Genomic DNA, 18,083 nt, shown 5'->3' on the forward strand with positions numbered 1-18,083 from the left:
CACACACAACACAACACAACAACATGCATTTTAAGGCCATTTTCCCTGCAAGAGCGGGGGTTAGCCTTGCGGTCCCCCATGACAATCTTCTCCATTTTGCCCTATTTTCTGCATCTCTCCTTGTTAACCCCCTTGCTCGCATTTCTTCTTCCACCATCTTTAGCCAAGTCTTTCTCGGTCTTCCCCATCCTCTACTTCCTTCTACATTCATTTCCATCACTCTTCTCAACCAGTCACTTTCATCCTTCCTCAACACATGACCAAACCATCTCAACCTGTTCCTCTTCACAGCAACAATCACAGGCTCTATTCCCATCATCTTTCGCAATTCATCATTTGTCTTCCTCTCACTCAACGATACTCCGCACATCCACCGAACCATTCGCATTTCCACCCTTTCCAGCCTTCGTTGCTGCTCTACATTCATGACCCATGTCTCGCTCCCATAAATCATAACACTTCTCACACATGCAGCATACACCTTTCCCTTCAGCTTCAACGACACTCCCCTCCTTATCAGCACGCCACTCAGTTCCCGAAACTTCTTCCATGTAGATCTCGCTCGAGCAACCGTTGCCGAGTCTGATCCACCTTCTCCATTCAGCATGTCTCCAAGGTAGCAAAATGTTTTCACACCTTCCAGCTTCACGCCGTCTCCAAGATCCAAACTCAACATTTCCTCCATCTGCAGCTCCCTCTGTGCACACCTTACATTTGAATGTTGCTGCCACACTGGTTAATGACCCTCTCAGACCGCTACATTTTTGATGAACCCACTCAGCGCACATTGTACATTGAATGGAGTTCACTCCGACACCCTTCCTGCACACAGCACATGGGCCACTTCCCAGTTCTTTCCACCTCTCCACATGCTTTACCACTTGCCATCACCTTCGTCTTTCCTATATTCACCTTCATACCTTTTGTCTCCATACATTCCTTCCACTTGTTCATCTTTTCCTTCAGTCCATCCATACTTTCCGCAATCAACACCAGATCATCTGCATACAACAACTCCCACGGTAAACCCTCCTTTACGTTCTGAGCCAGCACCTCCATCACAGCTACAAATAGTAGTGGACTTAGTACCGACCCCTGATGCACTCCCACCTTCACCTCAAACTCACCACTGATCCCGTCCTTCGTACTTACAGCTGTGCGCGCTCTTTTGTACATTGCCATCAACCATTCCTCCACTTCTAACTTCCTAAATGCCCATGTCAATACTTCGCGTGGAACCCTATCGAATGCTTTCTCCAGATCAATAAACCCAAGAAACAACTTCTTCCTCTTCTCCATGTACTTCTCCTGCAACTGCCTCACAATAAAGAGCGCGTCTGTCGTTCCTCTTCCTGGCATAAATCCAAACTGCATTTCGTCGATCTTCACCTTCTTCCTTATCCTCCTCTCCAACACCCTTTCCAATACCTTCATTCCATGCTCCAATAACTTTATCGCTCGGTACGAGCCACACTCCAGAGGGTCACCTTTCTACTTGTATAGAGGGACGAGGGAACTCAGTTCCCAATCCACTGGAATGCGGCCTTCTTTCACCACCAGATTACAGATCTCTGTCATTCTCTTCACACCCCAACTTCCTTCTGCCTTCAACATATCTCCCACAACTCCCGTCGGCCCTCCCGCTTTTCTACTCTTCATTGCTTTTATCGCTTCCTCAACTTCCTTCTCAGTTATCTTCTCTGCCGGTCCTAAAACTGGGTTACTCTCTATGTTGCCATCCAATTCATTCTCTGTATTCGACAGCATTTCCATATATCTTTTCCATCTTCCTTTAATTCCATCTGGGTCCAAAACGATTTGTCCCACTTCATCCTTCAAGCAACTCACCCCAATCACATCACACCTCTCTTTCGCTATCTTCTTTGCAATCCTGAATACCGCTCTCTGACCCTCTTCCGAATCCAAGCGTTCTCCGAACATTTTCCTCCATGCCTCCTGCGCCTTTGCTACCTCTTTCTTTGCAGCCTTCTTGGCTGCCTTATAACTTTCATGCTCTTCTTTTTCTGCCCCCATACCCTTCACCTTCTGCCACTCCTTGAACTTCTTCCTCTTCTCGTCAATCCTCTTTCCAACTTCATCATCCCACCACCATGTTTCCAAGTGCCTCGGTGCTCCTTTTGTCCATCCACATACCTCACCAACGGCTCCCAACAGACTATCTTTCATTGACATCCAACCACGTTCAAACTCAACCACATCATGCTCTACCCTACTCAGCCTCTCTTTTAATGCCTCCCTTACTGTCACCTCTTTCAACCTCCACACCTTCATTCTCGGTTGGTACTTCACCCGCCGAGCTCTCCTCGCACCTTTCACCCTTATGTCGCAGACAACCAAGTGGTGCTGTGAAGCAGCCTCCTCCCCCGGGATCACCTTTGTGTCCCGGAGGTGCCCCCTATCTCGCCTACGCACCATCAGGTAGTCAACGGTTGTCGTCGACCCACCTGACGTGTTTGTAACAAGCTTATTATCCCCTTTCTGGAACTGAGTATTACAAATCAAGAAATCAGCTCCATCAGCAAACTCCAAAATCCTTTCACCTTCTCCATTTCTCACACCATATCCGTAACCCCCATGAAGTCCCTCAAAACCGTCCATACTCCTTCCCACATGTCCATTTAGGTCTCCTCCTACCACAACAACTTCCTCATCTTTCACGTTTTCCATCAGCTTCTCTATCGCACACCAGAACTTGTCCTTCTCTTCATCGCTCCGACCAACCTGCGGAGCATATCCCGAGATGACGTTCACCAAGAGCTTTCCAATCATCATTTTCACCACCATCAACCTATCACTCACTCTCGTCACACTCACCATCACCTCACCACTGCATATATATGTATATATCCTTTCGTAATTCATTTTCCTTTGTGGCGTATTCAAAGTCTATGTGTGGGATCCCAATTTAGGACTATTTATTTCATCGTCGCGTTCCATTGTTTTCGGGGTCGTATTAAACGTGATTCTTTTTGTACATTTTACCCCGGATTCCCGTTTGAGTTCGTTCCCTCTCCAGATAAGTGCTTCCGCCTCTTCCTCTTCACTTCTTCCTCCCGCGTTTTGTAGCGGAATCCGAGTTGGTCGTTGCCTCAATTAAATCCGTTTGGTCATTCGCGAGCACTGGTATTAACCGGAGGGTATTCGCACAACAATATATATTTATGTACATAATATGTGTATATACAGACTTGGCATTTAATATGGAATATTTTTTTTGTGGGGGTGAAGTTACTTTTCAAGATGTCTTAGAAGCAAAAGTTCATTGGAATTATGTTGAAATTATTCTACATTTTGTTAATGTGACCTTTAAAAGAAACAAAAACCACATTTGACATTTCGAAACAAATAAATTGATCCTTGAAAGTGATGTAAACTGATATCGAACTCAATTAATGGACAGTACTGTGTTGAACTACTGTACGTTTTCCAGAAGTATCTCTTTATTTTACACATTAGCCAATTTTTTTTTAACAAAAACAAAAGTTAAATTACGACTGGGATTACGGACAGTAAAATTACAGTTCAGTACTTCGTGTAAACACCACGAGCATTCAGGAGAGCACGTACACGTTGAGGTATGCTGTTCACGAGATTTGCCGAGGTTTGGACAGGAATCGCTTGCCATGCAGTGACAATAGCCTGCTGCAATTCACGTACAGAGGTCGGCTGCTGGTCCAAGTGGTCGATTTGACGCGTTAATTCTGCCCACAAGTTCTCTATCGGATTCATATCCGGGGACATGGCAGGCCACTCCATATGCTCTACACCACGGTCAGCAAGAAAGTGCTGGATCATGCGAGCACGATGAGGCCGTGCATTGTCATCTTGGAAGACAAAGTTTCCTCGAAAGGCTGCACGAGCAAATGGAAGCAATGTTTCTTCCAGAATGGCCCTGTACTTGAACTGGTTCAGGTTTCCATTCAGAACAACCAGGTCAGGTTTGCCCCCTGCATGAAAAGCAGCCCAAACGGTCACCCCATCAGCTCCAGCTTGGACTCTTGGCACTATACAATCTTTGTTGTAGGCTTCATGCAATTGTCTGCGCACTCGGACGCGGCCATCTTGACGATAGACCAGAAATCTAGACTCGTCACTGAAGATCACGTGATTCCAGTGTCCTGGCTGCCATTGACGGTGCTCTCTGGCCCACTGCAATCGGCGCTGGCGGTGTTGTCTGGTCAGGCGTGGCTTTCTCAGGGGACGCCTGGCACGATAGCCTGCTTGAACCAGTCGTTGGTTAACTAGCCTTCTGGATACAGGCACATTTGTCAGTTGCTGCCACTCAGCCCTAAGCCAATTAGCTGACTTGGTACTAACGGACTAACCGGTGCAGCTGGCGATCATCCCTCCTTGTGGTTCTGCGGGGACATCCTGGCCTCGGTATTGGAGTAGGGACACCCCTCTGAGCATTTCGTTTCAGGATCTTTGACACCTGACCTTGAGTGATGCCATACTGCCGAGCAATAGCACGCTGTTTCATGCCGTAATTTCATAAAGCCACCACTCCATGACAAACAGCATTGTCAAGTTGACGGACCACCTCCAGAGGAAGCGGCAATAACTTTTGGAGACGTGCAGCAGTTGTTTTCCACCAATACAGAATGCAACAACCCTTGTATACCCGACTGTGAAGCCAATCATCAAATGCACCTGTCCATACATTTTGCCACGCCACCTGTGATATAATCCTGTTGTTGACTTCTTGCTGCGACAGACAATCAGTGACATGGTTCTTTTAACAAATAAATCACCAAAGTGTAAAGGAAACTCACCAGATTGATATACTGAGTTAAGAAAGTAAACCCAAGTCAAGAAAAAAAAAAATTCCATATTAAATGCCAAGTCTGTATGTATATATATACTACCTTGGCTCGGCTCACTACCCTCGCCTCATCATGCGTCGTTACAGAGGAACGGGCTTGTTTTCACTGAGGATAATGACTGTACCTGAGTTGCTGTGTGGTCGTGATTTACACCAATAATAATACAATCATTTTACACAATTTTACTTGTAGTGTTTGTGATATTACATTTTTATAAACAATTTAGGTTGAAAAAAAAAACAATTAAAAAAAGAACCCCTCAGCACATACAAACGGGAGGGGTAGGTGGAGACTGGAAGTTTGGAACAATTACACCTCACCACCACGTAATTCAAAACACCTCACCACCACGTAATTCAAAACACCTCACCACCACGTAATGAAAAACGCCTCACCACCACAAAATTAAAATATCTCATCACCAACTAATTCAAAACTAAAACATCACCAACTAAACTAAACAAACTAAACTAAACTAAACAAACTAAACAAACAAACTAAACAAAACATCACCAACTAAAACCCATCCTGGGAATTCTTCCAAAGTAAACTGCTCTCTCTCATGCACAGATTTATCCCATCTCGTCTTCAGTTGTCATACCCTTCCTCCCGTCCATGGTACACGGTCTCTTGTGGTGAGGCTATTGCCCAGAAACAACTTGCTTTCGTCTCCTGGAAAGCAAATCCAACGGAAGGAAATCTCATTTCCTTTGACAAAGCCCGAAACAAGCGTGTGTCCACCCACAGGAGAGCCAGGAAACAATATCTATCCGTTCTCAGGACAGAACTCTCTTATCTGTCTCCCTCTTCCAAATCCTGGTGGCGTCTGGTCAAATCTGTTTCTGGTGTTTGTTCCCCCTCCATCCCCTCCCTCACCTCAAACGGCCACACGGCTGACTCCGCGCGTGAAAAAGCTGAATGCCTCAACTCTGTGTTTGCCTCTAAATCTTGTGTCCCAAACCCATCCCTCTCTGTACCCACCGTACCCAGTCGTACCCAGCTGCTCCTGGACTCTGTGTCCTTTCCTCCTGACAAGGTGGAAAAGTTTCTGTCAACCCTCGACTCTGATTCTGCAACTGGACCTGATGGCATCAGCCCACGGGTCTTAAAATCTTGTTCTTCCGCTCTTTCACACCCTCTCTCTGTTCTTTTCACACTCTCTTTTGCTCAAGATCATCTGCCATTGGCTTGGAAATCTGCCAACATCACCGCTTTGCACAAAAAAGGTGCAAAAACAGATCCTAGCAACTACAGACCAATCAGCCTTCTCTCAATTATCAGTAAAGTCATGGAATCCATCATTGCTTCAGATATGAAATCTTTCCTCTTCTCCAATGGCTTGATCTCTGATCATCAATTTGGTTTCAGACCTGGTCACTCTACTCTGGACATGCTGCTTCTGCTTTCTCAGCAATGGATGGAGGTCCTCAATGCCAAACAGGAAATTCGAGCTGTCTCCCTTGACATATCACGTGCCTTCGATACGGTCTGGCACCCCGCCCTGCTCACCAAACTCTCCTCTGTTGGTATCCATGGAAATCTCCACGCATGGCTGGCGGACTTCCTCTCTAGTCGTAGTCAACGTGTGGCCCTGAATGGGTTTCTCTCATCTCCTCTTCCTGTTCAGGCTGGAGTTCCCCAAGGCAGTGTTCTGGGCCCTGTGCTTTTTCTGGTCTTCATCAATGATCTCCCCGACTCTCTTGAAAATCCTCTCTATCTCTTTGCTGATGACTCTACTCTCTGTCGCTCCATTCTTCATCCCTCAGATCGACAGTCTGCAGCCTCCTCACTCTCTGCAGACCTGGACAAAATCACAGACTGGGCAAACAAGTGGAACATGTCTTTCAATCCTGACAAATCTCACACTCTTACAATGTCTCTCCGAAAAGACCGACTGGACAACCCTCCCATCTACTTTCTGAGTAATCCTCTCCAAGAAGTTCTGTCACTCAAACTTTTGGGTCTCACTATCTGCCATGATCTTTCCTGGGAAAACCACATTTCAAATCTGGCCTCCAAAGCCAGTCGCCGACTGGGCATCCTCCGTTGTGCGAAGTCCTTCCTTGGCACACCTGAGCTCCACACCACGTACAAGGCTTTCATCCGCAGCTCAATGGAATACTGCTCTCCCCTCTGGGCTGGTGCTCCTGCCTCACACCTAGCTCGTCTTCACGCTGTTGAAAGCAAAGCATTCAGAATCATTGGAATCTCCCGCAATGAAGCTAACTCCAAGGGCTTTTCACTCACGCACCGCAGGCAGGTTGGTGGTCTTTCCGTCTTCTACCGACTCCTCTCTGGCCTTGCCCCCCCAGCTCTCTCTGGGCTCTGTCCCGCAAAAATTCCTACAGGTCGCACAAGATCTGCCTGCAACCCTCTTATGGTTAAGCTGACAAAATCAAGACTCTCTGCTCACCTTCGCTCCTCCTCCTTCATTCAGTATACAAAAAAAAACAACAACAAACAAACAAAAAAAAAACACCTCACCACCACATAATTAAAAACAACTCACCACCACGTAATTCAAAACACCTCACCACCACGTAATTCAAAACACCTCACCACCACGTAATTCAAAACACCTCACCACCATGTGATTTAAAAACAACTCACCACCACGTCATTTAAAAACACCTCACCACCACATAATTCAAAATACCTCACCACCACGTGATTCAAAACCACTACAACGTGATTAAAAACACTTCACAACCACAGAAACAAAAGTTTGAGGGAGTCGTTAAGTGACAACACAGACACTGCCCAGATGTGTAGATGTATAGATAAATGACTGTACCCGAGTTGCCGTTTTGTCATGGTTTAAACCAATCATAATAAAAACAATAATTCAAAATATTCAATATTCAAATGTATTTGTAATATACGTGATATCACATTTTGTAAACAATTGAAGTTGGAAAAAAAAAAATTCCCCAAAAAATTCCAAAAAATAAAAAAATAAAAATTCTAACATTTTTCAAAAAAATACCCTTAGGACATATCGACGGGAGATATATGTGCATATCAGAAGTTTGGTATGATTTCACAAAAGTTTGAGAAAGTAGTGCAGTGACAACACAGGACAGACACTGCACAGATATATATATATATAGATATATAGATATATAGATATATTAGTTTAGAACTAAAAATGGATTCATTTTATTTTAATCCCAACCGCAAGTCATTACTTTATATATTACTGAGGACACATGAAAGCCCGCTTGGAGTTTGCAAAAAAGCATCTAAAGGACTCTCAGACTGTGAGAAACAAGATTCTGTGGGCTTTCATGTGTCTTTCACTGAGGAGAGGCTTCCGTCTGGCCACTCTGCCATAAGCCCAGATCGGTGGAGTGTTGCAGTGATGGTTGTCCTTCTGGAAGTTTGTCCCATCTCCACACAGGATCTCTGGAGCTCAGCCAGAATGACCATCGGGTTCTTGATCACCTCTCTTACCAAGGCCCTTCTCCCCCGATTGCTCAGTTTGGCTCTCCAGCCAGCTCGAGGAAGAGTCCTGGTTGTCCCAAGCTTTTTCTATTTAAGAATTATAGAGGCCACTTTGCTCTTGGGAACCTTCAATGCAGCAGAAATTTTTTTTGTAGGCTTCCCCAGATCTGTGCCTCGACACAATCCTGTCTCTGAGCTCTGCAGGCAGTTCCTTTGACCTCATGGCTTGGTTTTTGCTCTGATATGCATTGTCAGCTGTGAGACCTTACATAGACAGGTGTGTGCCTTTCCAAATCATGTCCAATCAATTGAATTTACCACAGGTGGACTCCAATCAAGGTGTAGAAACATCTCAAAGATGATCAAGAGAAATGGGAGGAACCTGAGCTAAATTTCAAGTGTTATTGCAAAGGGTCTGAATACTTATGTCAATGTGATATTTAAGTTTTTCTTTTTAATAAATTTGCAAAACTTTCTAAAATCCTGTTTTCTCTTTGTCATTATGGGGTATTGAGTGTAGATTGATGATGGAATAAATGAATTTAAACGATTTCAGCATAAGGCTGCAACATAACAAAATGTGAAAAAAGTGAAGGGGTCTGAATACTTTCTGAATGCACTGTATATATATATATATATATATATATATATATATATATATATATATATATATCTTCTGTAACATAAAAGAAAATCGCCACTTTTAATATTTTCGTTTAACAACTACAGACGACCTCGAGGAACATAAAGATCACCAGTATCAATCTTCTACAGTGTCACAAGGCAAAAAAACTTCTCACTTTGTCATGTGTCATGAATCATAGGTTCACAGGTTTGATCCTGAAACAATCGATCTCGGCAGAGTGGATCATAAAATATTTTCAGCCAAAGATGGAATTCAAGACACAGCCTTCAGCTGGTGGAAATATTTTGTTTTGATTGTCTTCTGAAGCATCTGAGGTGTCTTGCCAACTTTATGTTCATGTGTTCAGAATCAACTTGAGCAATAGAATAAAACAACGAAAAAGTGAAAATGAGCATTTGGAAAACCTGCAAAATAATGAGATCGAATAGGTTTTTCTTTGGCACATCCTTACCCAGATTTGAGGACTTAAAAAGGCCATAACAGAGATAGGACAATCTGTTCTCTCTGTCTCTCTGTCTGTCTGTCTATCTCTCTATCTCTCTCTTAGCCTACAATCCAGAACAACCACGTTCAGACTTTCATGCATTCGCTCTTTTGAAATATGGCCTTGATCTGAGAAGATTTTGTAAAAGATAACAGTAAAAAATGCTGTACACAATTGGTTTTGAGGCGCTAATTGATAACTTTGCTCTGACGATGTACAATACAATATTTACACCTTCATTCTATGCTGGATTATGTGGAGAAAGTACTGCATTTTCCATACTTCACTAGAAGAGTTCCTAACATTGCACGCAGGTCAGCGGCTTCTTTGTTTTTTTTTTAAATCTTTGCCACCAAAGGTAGATTTAGGTTACGTTTTCACCCCTGTTTGTCTGTGAGCAGGATATCGCAAACGTTATGGCCTGATTCGGACGAAACTTTGTGGACAGATTGTGTGTGAGACAAGAACGAATTGCTTCGATTTTGGTTGAGGTATGGATGCAGATCCGGCCTATCAGTGGGCTATAACAGGTAAACTATTCAGTTCAGGTGGTATGCGCACGACCAAGTGCTATTCTAGTTTGTCTTTGTTTTCCCCACCTCTTATCCGGTCTTCCCTCCCTGCTCTCTCAGCCCTCTGACCTTTCTCTGCTCACTTGTAATTGCTCACCAATTGCTTACTGATCAGCACTCTTGTACACCACTCATTTCCTATTCCATTTCCAGACGCTGCAAGATGTCATTAACGGGCTTGTTTTTTGGTCTTGATCTTGTTTTTTGGTCTTGTTTTTTGTCTTTTGCTTGGGTCGTTCGTCTTGTGCGTTATTCTGTCGGTTTGTCTGTCTGTCTGTCTGTCCGTCCGTCTATCTGTCTATCTGTGTGTCTGTCTATGTCAATAACATACAGGTCATAATTTTAAACTGATCTTTACAAAACTTCACCAACTGGTGGAGTTGGCCATAAGGAAGAAGCCTATTGATTTTGAGGTCAAAAGGTCTACGGGTCAGCATAGGCCAAAGGTCAACAACTTTATCAAATTTCTAAAATCCTCAATTTTCATCCGATTGACTTGAAATTTGAAGAGGATTTGCATATCAGGTCACTGAATTCAACCAGCAATTGTTTGAGTTCATCATAGGCCAAAAGGTCAACATAGGCCAAAGGTCAACAATTTAATCAAGTTTCAAAAATGCTCAATTTTCATCTGATTGACTTAAAATTTGAAGAGGACTTGCATTTTATGTTGCTGAATCCAATCACCAATTATTTTTGAGGTCATCATAGGCCAAAAGGTCAACATAGGTCAAAGGTCAACAATTTAATCAAGTTTCAAAAATTCTCAATTTTCATCTGATTGACTTAAAATTTGAAGAGGACTTGCATTTTATGTTGCTGAATCCAATCACCAATTATTTTTGAGGTCATCATAGGCCAAAAGGTCAACATAGGCCAAAGGTCAATGACAGGCGGAATTTCTATAACTCTCAATTTTCATCTGTTGCTTGCAAAAGTGAAAAATATTTTCATATCTGGACACTGAATTCAACCACCAATTATTTGTGAGATCATCATAGGCCAAAAGGTCAACATAGGCCAAAGGTGAACAACCTATTTTGGGATTTCACAAGTATCGTGCTTTGCACGACATATTTATTGTTTTCTCGTTTGTTTGTCTGGGTGATATCTCAGCCATAAGGGCTTTCAGCTGAGATCAATGGCATTAAAGGAAATTATTCCACACATCTAGAGGACGATGAAGTTGCCGCAAACATAACATCTTGTTAAAGGAAGACGGAGACCATTCATACTGCAAAAGTTGGCTCATTTCAGCCTTTGCTTGTTGTACACTGCTCCTTTATTATTCCATCTCCAGCCACTGCATGACGTCATTGCCGGGCGCTGAAGGGGGTATGAAGCTGAAATCGTCATTTTTCACTCCGTTTGTTTCTTGTTTGTTTTCTTCCTTTCTTGTTTTCTTGTTTGTTTGTCCGGGTGATATCTCAGCTATCCTTTGAGCTCGGAAGCTGAAATGTGGACATGGCACTGACCATGTGATTTGGCTATAGAGGGTATTTTTGGTTTCTTGATTAATCAATGAGTTAATTACATATTTATTAAATAATCAATTAATCAATTAATTATTTCATTTTTTTATTACTTATTTGTTTCATTATTTTCAAAAAGTTATAGATTCAGATGAAACATTGGTGGTTTAGGTATACTATTAGCCAATTGATTAAAAAAGAAATGAATTATTTCATGATTATTACTTATTTATTTTAATTAAGCAATTAAACAATCAATTATTGTACACTGCTCCCTCCTAATTCCATCTCCATATGCTGCACGGAGCCATCGCCGGGCGTCAAAGGCACCCCGGCGATGTCGCGTGCTGTATATATATATACATATATATATATATTTTTTTGTATACAGAATCGAAGCTCGTGAAAGAGCTAACATTTATTTCACAAACATATCAAACAGACAAACAAAATATATAAAAAGAGGGAGCGGCAGACAAGATGGGGAGAGAAGGGGAAGCACACAAACACAACATTTGAGAGCAGGGACATCGGGAGATGTGTGGGAGGGAGAGGGCTTGGGGGGAGGCGGCGTGGGAAGGAGGGGGGTGGGAGAAGTATAAAACACAAGGACACCAAGGACTTCCAGTACAGAAGTTGGTATTTCAAAAAAGTGGATTTGGGGTGAAATTAGCGGGGGTAGAAAAGATCAAGGTTTTGGATGGGGGAAGATAAGAGATGGTGGTGCTGTTTTAAAGACCTGGAGGGAGGAGTGGGATTGAAGAGAGTGAGGGAGTTTGTTCCAGAGGCGGGAGAAAAGAGGAATGAAGGAGTGAAGGTGAGCAGAGAGTCTTGATTTTGGCAGTTTAACCATAAGAGGGTTGCAGGCAGATCTTGTGCGACCTGTAGGAATATTTGGGGGACAGAGCCCAGAGAGAGCTGGGGGGGGGGGGGGGCAAGGCCGGAGAGGAGTCGGTAGAAGACGGAAAGACCACCAACCTGCCTGCAGTGAGTGAGTGAAAGGCCCTTGGAGTTAGCTTCATCACGGGAGATTCCAATGATTCTGAACGCTTTGGTTTCAACAGCGTGAAGACGAGCTAGGTGTAAGGCAGGAGCACCAGCCCAGAGGGGAGAGCAGTATTCCATTGAGCTGCGGATGAAAGCCTTGTACGTGGTGAGGAGCTCAGGTGTGCCAAGGAAGGACTTCGCACGACGGAGGATGCCCAGTCGGCGACTGGCTTTGGCGGCCAGATTTGAAATGTGGTTTTCCCAGGAAAAATCATGGCAGATAGTGAGACCCAAAAGCTTGAGTGTACAGAACTTCTTGGAGCGGATTATTCAGAAAGTGGATGGGAGGGTTGTCCAGTCGGTCTTTTCGGAGAGACATCGTAAGAGTGTGAGATTTGTCAGGATTGAAAGACATGTTCCACTTGTTTGCCCAGTCTGTGATTTTGTCCAGGTCTGCAGAGAGTGAGGAGGCTGCAGACTGCCGATCTGAGGGATGAGGAATGGAGCGACAGAGAATAGAGTCATCAGCAAAGAGATAGAGAGGATTTTCAAGAGTCAGAGAGATCATTGATGAAGACCAGAAAAAGCACAGGGCCCAGAACACTGCCTTAGGGAACTCCAGCCTGAACAGGAAGAGGAGATGAGAGAAACCCATTCAGGGCCACACGTTGACTACGACTAGAGAGGAAGTCCGCCAGCCATGCGTGGAGATTTCCATGGATACCAAAGGAGGAGAGTTTGGTGAGCAGAGCGGGGTGCCAGACCGTATCGAAGGCACGCATGATATGTTATTTATTTATTTGGCATGGAAGTGGTGTACTTTAAATGTATCTCTGGTTGTTTTGGTCTTATTTTCCCCTGCTTATATAACTTCCTTCCAGAGACGGTTCAATCACGGCACTCCATGGCTCCATAAGCAAGCAGCTCACCATCATCTCATGTCTTTCCCCTTACCCAAAATGTTCTATCCCCATTAACCTTAGAGCTAACTAACCCAATTACTTGTAGGTTACTGCATTTCTTCCCTTCCTCTCTATTTTCCTGTTTAATCAAGCCCTTACTTGTTGGATCCATCCATTTCCACAATGCCTTCAATAAACTCAAGTTGTTTTTTCGTTTTCGTCCTCTGTCACATCGATTTTCAATGAGCCTAGACTTTGTATACAAAAAGTTACGCTGAATCTAATCATGCACAAAATCAGACAACTGGCTAAAACTGAAGATGTAATTTTACATATAAAATTGTAAAACAAGCATTTCACCAACCAGTATCCAAGTGTGTTCTTTTGGTGCAGGCGACCAAGGCTCCCATGCTCGGTTGAGATGTCATTCCAGACATGGGATCAACAGCAACATCGACAATATCAGCCCCGGCTTCAGCAGCTGCCAACATAGACGCGACTCCAGCACCTGCTGTGTCATGTGAATGCACATGAATTGGCAGGTGTGGAAATCGTTGGCGCAGGGCATCAACTAGTATGCGTGCTGCCGCAGGTTTCAATAGGCCCGCCATGTCCTGAGGAAGTCATTTCAATCAAATTAACGTTTAAAAAATCTCACAATACCATAAAAATAAGTATGAACAAGGCTGAAAAGAAAGGAGATCCCACTTTAATGCCGAGAATGTGTGTCCCAGCATGAACCAGGTCATCGGCTAGCTCGATGTAGTACTGCAAGTTGTATTTTGTCCTGCTTGTGTCGGTGATATCACCCGTGTAGGAAATAGAAGCTTCCACTACACCGCCAGCCTGTCCTGCTGCCTCCATGCCCAGTGTCATGTTTGGCAGGTAGTTGAGCGAGTCAAACACCCGGAAGATGTCCATACCATTCTCTTTGGCCATCTCACAGAACCTGGCAGGTGAGATATGGGAGGGTGAAGTCAAACTGTGACTGATCCATTTTTGCTTTTTTCCTTGAGTGCTATTTTTTTTTTAGCGATTCCAATGACACAATTCAGGTTCAAACATTTTCAATGATCGTTCACTTCACTCCTTTCTTACCAAAAACTCTGACAACAGGCTTGCTGATGGATGGAGACAAAAAAGAGCTCATTCTTATGGAGAACATGAAAATTGAAAGGAAGGAAAATTTGATAAAAAAGAATCAACTTATCAAGATGATTTCAATGTAACGCGTGTGACGCATGCTTGAGAACTACACTAATGCCAGCATTGATCATCCATCATGAGTTAACAACCTCTGGAGTTTAACAAATCAAGTACAAGAGCCCAACACCACCTCAATTGGTCTTGTTAAATACCGCAGTAATACATCCACTCCATCAACGTCACTGACATAAATCATTTCTCGAAAGTAAAGTTCCATCCACAACAACACTGTTTGTTCAGCTATCAATGTGGATTTTGACTCCATTGTTTTGATACGCCCATTGGCAGTGCAAGAATTACAGGAATTTAAACGTCGGTCTCATTGACATGTCAGAGAAAATCGGGGCATTATTTGGAGGAATCATAAGGAACAACCAAACAGTAAAGCATGGTGGAAAGTCCACAAATGTTGATGGAAAGAAGTAGTTTAAGTACAAAGAAATGATCAGAGGCAGCCAGGGAACTGGAAAATAGGCATGCATCCATCTTCAAAGACAAAGCCGTTGCTCACTTGCAGACAATGTTTACACAACTTCAATAAAACTCCAAATTCTGCTCATTTCATAAGGAAGGTCTTCGCAAGGACATGAGGAAAATCAAATTACCAAAGCCTGCACAGCTTTCACAAGAGTCACAGTCAATTTTAAGAGGTTTTCATTTGGAAATGCCCCTGGCTGAAAATGCAGACAGATGTACAGGATTGAACCATGATTTTCCATCTCAATTAAACTTTACTGAGGGCAGTCCGTGGAATTAAATGACATCTATTCCTTTCAAAATTGCAATGGAATTGCATTCCTATTAATAAATAGCCAGGTTATGGGTTAAATCAGTCGGCAGACTTTGAGAATCATTATTTCTCAGATTGTGCAAAGAGTGAAAATAGGATCTGAGATCAAGATATTAAAAATTCAGGCAATCACAATTAACTATTAATTTCTTGTGAACCACAAATTGCTATGCCCTTTGACCTGCAGCTTTGTTGATGATCAAATAACTTTGAAATTTCAATAACAGCTTTCAATAACAAATTACATGATAAAATAAAGTAGTTCAAACCAATGGAATTACGTTTCCTTTGTGATGGGGAACAATTAAATTGCAAGCATACTTTTCCGTAAGCATAATGATGTAGGTTTGAAGGTATCCAATTTCATTATTAGAATTGGAGGAATGACCAATAATTTTTAATATCCTAAAGGAAATTAATAGAGAAACCATAGCCAATGTCATGCATCTACCTCTGCTCCCTTATGGATTCCGTGTCTTGATTGTCCGCTTGCATTATCAGTTAAACCGCAAAAATGTCATCAGAGAGCAATATTGCACGAAAAAAGCTGCAAGTTCAGCAAATTATATCTTTCCTTTTGATCTACAGCTCTCTTGCTCTCATTTCTCACCTCATTCCCTTTTCTGCCTCTATATCTACGTATGCATCTCTGTCTATCTAAACGGTCTTATATATTAGTATTTGCTATTACAATTCCTCCCATTATTACTATAATTTATTATTACTATTACTCGCGTGACTCGGTAAGCTCCACGCGCCTCACCACATGTCGTTTCAGAGGGATAGGCATATTTGACCATTTTGGTGTCTTTTGGGTCTTCAGGGTATTTTGGGTCTTCATAGTGTTTTGGGTCTTCAGGGTCTTTTGGATCCTCTGGGCCTTTAAGGGTAATTTGGGTTTTTGGGGTATTTCGGGTATTCGGTGTCTTCAGGGGCTTTTGGGTCTTAAGGGTATTTTGGTGCCTCTGGGTCTTTAAGGGTCTTTGGGGTATTTTGGTTATTCGGGGTATTTAAGGGTGTTTTGGGTCTTCAGGGTCTTTGGGGTCTTCAGAGTATTTGGGGTCTTCAGGGTGTTTTGGGTCTTCAGGGTGTTTTGGTCTTCAGGGTGTTTTGGGTCTTCAGGGTATTTTGGGTCTTAAGGGTGTTTTGGGTCTTCAGGGTGTTTTGGGTCTTCAGGGTGTTTTGGGTCTTCAGGGTGTTTTGGGTCTTCAGTGTGTTTTGGGTCTTCAGGGTGTTTTGGGTCTCCAGGGTGTTTTGGGTCTTCAGGGTGTTTTGGGTCTTCTGGGTCTTTTGGATATTCAGGGTGTTTTGGGTCTTCGGGGTCTTCGGGGTATTTTGGGTCTTCAGGGGCTTTTGGGTATTAAGGGTCTTTTGGTTCCTCTGAGTCTTTAAGGATCTTTTGGGACTTCGGGGTGTTTTGGGTCTTCGGGGTCTTTTGGGTCTTCAGGGTATTTTGGGTCCTCTGGGCCTTTAAGGGCATTTTGGGGGTCTTTGGGGTGTTTTGGGTCTTTGGGGTCTTCAGGGTCTTTTGGATACTCTTGGCTTTTCAGGGTATTTGGGGTATTTAAGGGTCTTTGAGGTCTTCAGGGTGTTTTGGGTCTTCGGGGTCTTTTGGGTTTTCAGGGTCTTTTGGGTCCTCTGGGCCTTTAAGGGTATTTTTGGGGTATTCAGGGTATTTTGGGTCTTCAGGGTCTTTTGGGTCTTCAGGGGCTTTTGGGTCTTCAGTGTCTTTAGGGTATTTTGTGTCTTCAGGGTATTTTGCGTATTTAAGGGTGTTTTGGGTCTTCAGGGGTCTTGGTGGTCTTAAGGGTTTGGGGGACTTAAAGGGTCGTCAAAGGTCTGAGTGGTCTCAATAGTCTAAACGTAATTAAGAGTTCACGGACTGCGTTTTGAGGATTAATTTTATTTGAAGAAAAAGAAGACGTTTTGGTCGCATTTAAACATAACCATGTACGTTTGCTCTATTATAATAAGACCAGTGGGGCCACCCGTGTGAATCCCACGGGCATGGACGTGTGTGACATTTCGACATATTGAGTTAGATGCTACACCTGCACATTCAGTTACACACACACACACACACACACACACACACACACACACACACACACACACACACACACACACACACCTATATAAATATATATCTGTGCAATGTCTGTCTTGTGTTGTGTTGTGTTGTCTTGTCACTGAACTTTCTCAAACTTTTGTGAAATCGTACCAAACTTCTGGTATGCACATATCTCTCCCGTCGGTATGTCCTGAGGGTATTTTTTTTTTAGAAAAAATTTCCAATTTCCTTTTTTATGGGGGGAATTTTTTCAGGAATTTTTTTTTTTCAACTTAAGTTTTCAACTTCAATTGCTATTAAATGTGATATCACGTATATTATAAATACATTGCGCAAAATAATTGTTTGAATTATGATTGGTTTAAACCATGACAAAACGGCAACTCGGGTACAGTGATTTATCTATATATCGACACATCTGGGCAGCGTCTGTGTTGTCACTTAACAACTCCCTCAAACTTCTGTTTCCGTGGTTGTGAAGTGTTTTTAATAACATTGTGGTGGTTTTGGATCACGTGGTGGTGAGGTATTTGGAATTATGTGGTGGTGAGGTGTTTTTAAATGACGTGGTGGTGAGGTGTTTTTAATTTCGTGGCTGTGAGGTGTTTTTATTACGTGTTTTATGGCTGTGAGGTGTTTTGAATTACGTGGTGGAGGTGTTTTGA

General features: G+C 43.0%; 1 protein-coding gene across 3 annotated transcripts in view; it reads right to left on the reverse strand.

Moving 5' to 3' along the window:
* The window catches only part of PC (pyruvate carboxylase), a 663,757-nt gene that overhangs the window by 129,462 nt on the left and 516,212 nt on the right, over positions 1–18,083 (reverse strand). For all 3 annotated transcript variants that reach the window (XM_078779838.1, XM_068119999.2, XM_068119997.2), the window contains exons 15-16: positions 14,060–14,300; positions 13,716–13,965 (exon numbers count right to left, since the gene is read on the reverse strand). In XM_078779838.1, coding sequence (XP_078635964.1) covers positions 13,716–13,965; positions 14,060–14,300 — 491 coding nt within the window. The remainder of the gene's footprint in view (positions 1–13,715; positions 13,966–14,059; positions 14,301–18,083) is intronic.

The sequence above is a fragment of the Myxine glutinosa genome, chromosome 6, assembly GCF_964187855.1.
Source record: "Myxine glutinosa chromosome 6, kmMyxGlut1.1, whole genome shotgun sequence".
Classification (NCBI taxonomy): domain Eukaryota; kingdom Metazoa; phylum Chordata; class Myxini; order Myxiniformes; family Myxinidae; genus Myxine; species Myxine glutinosa.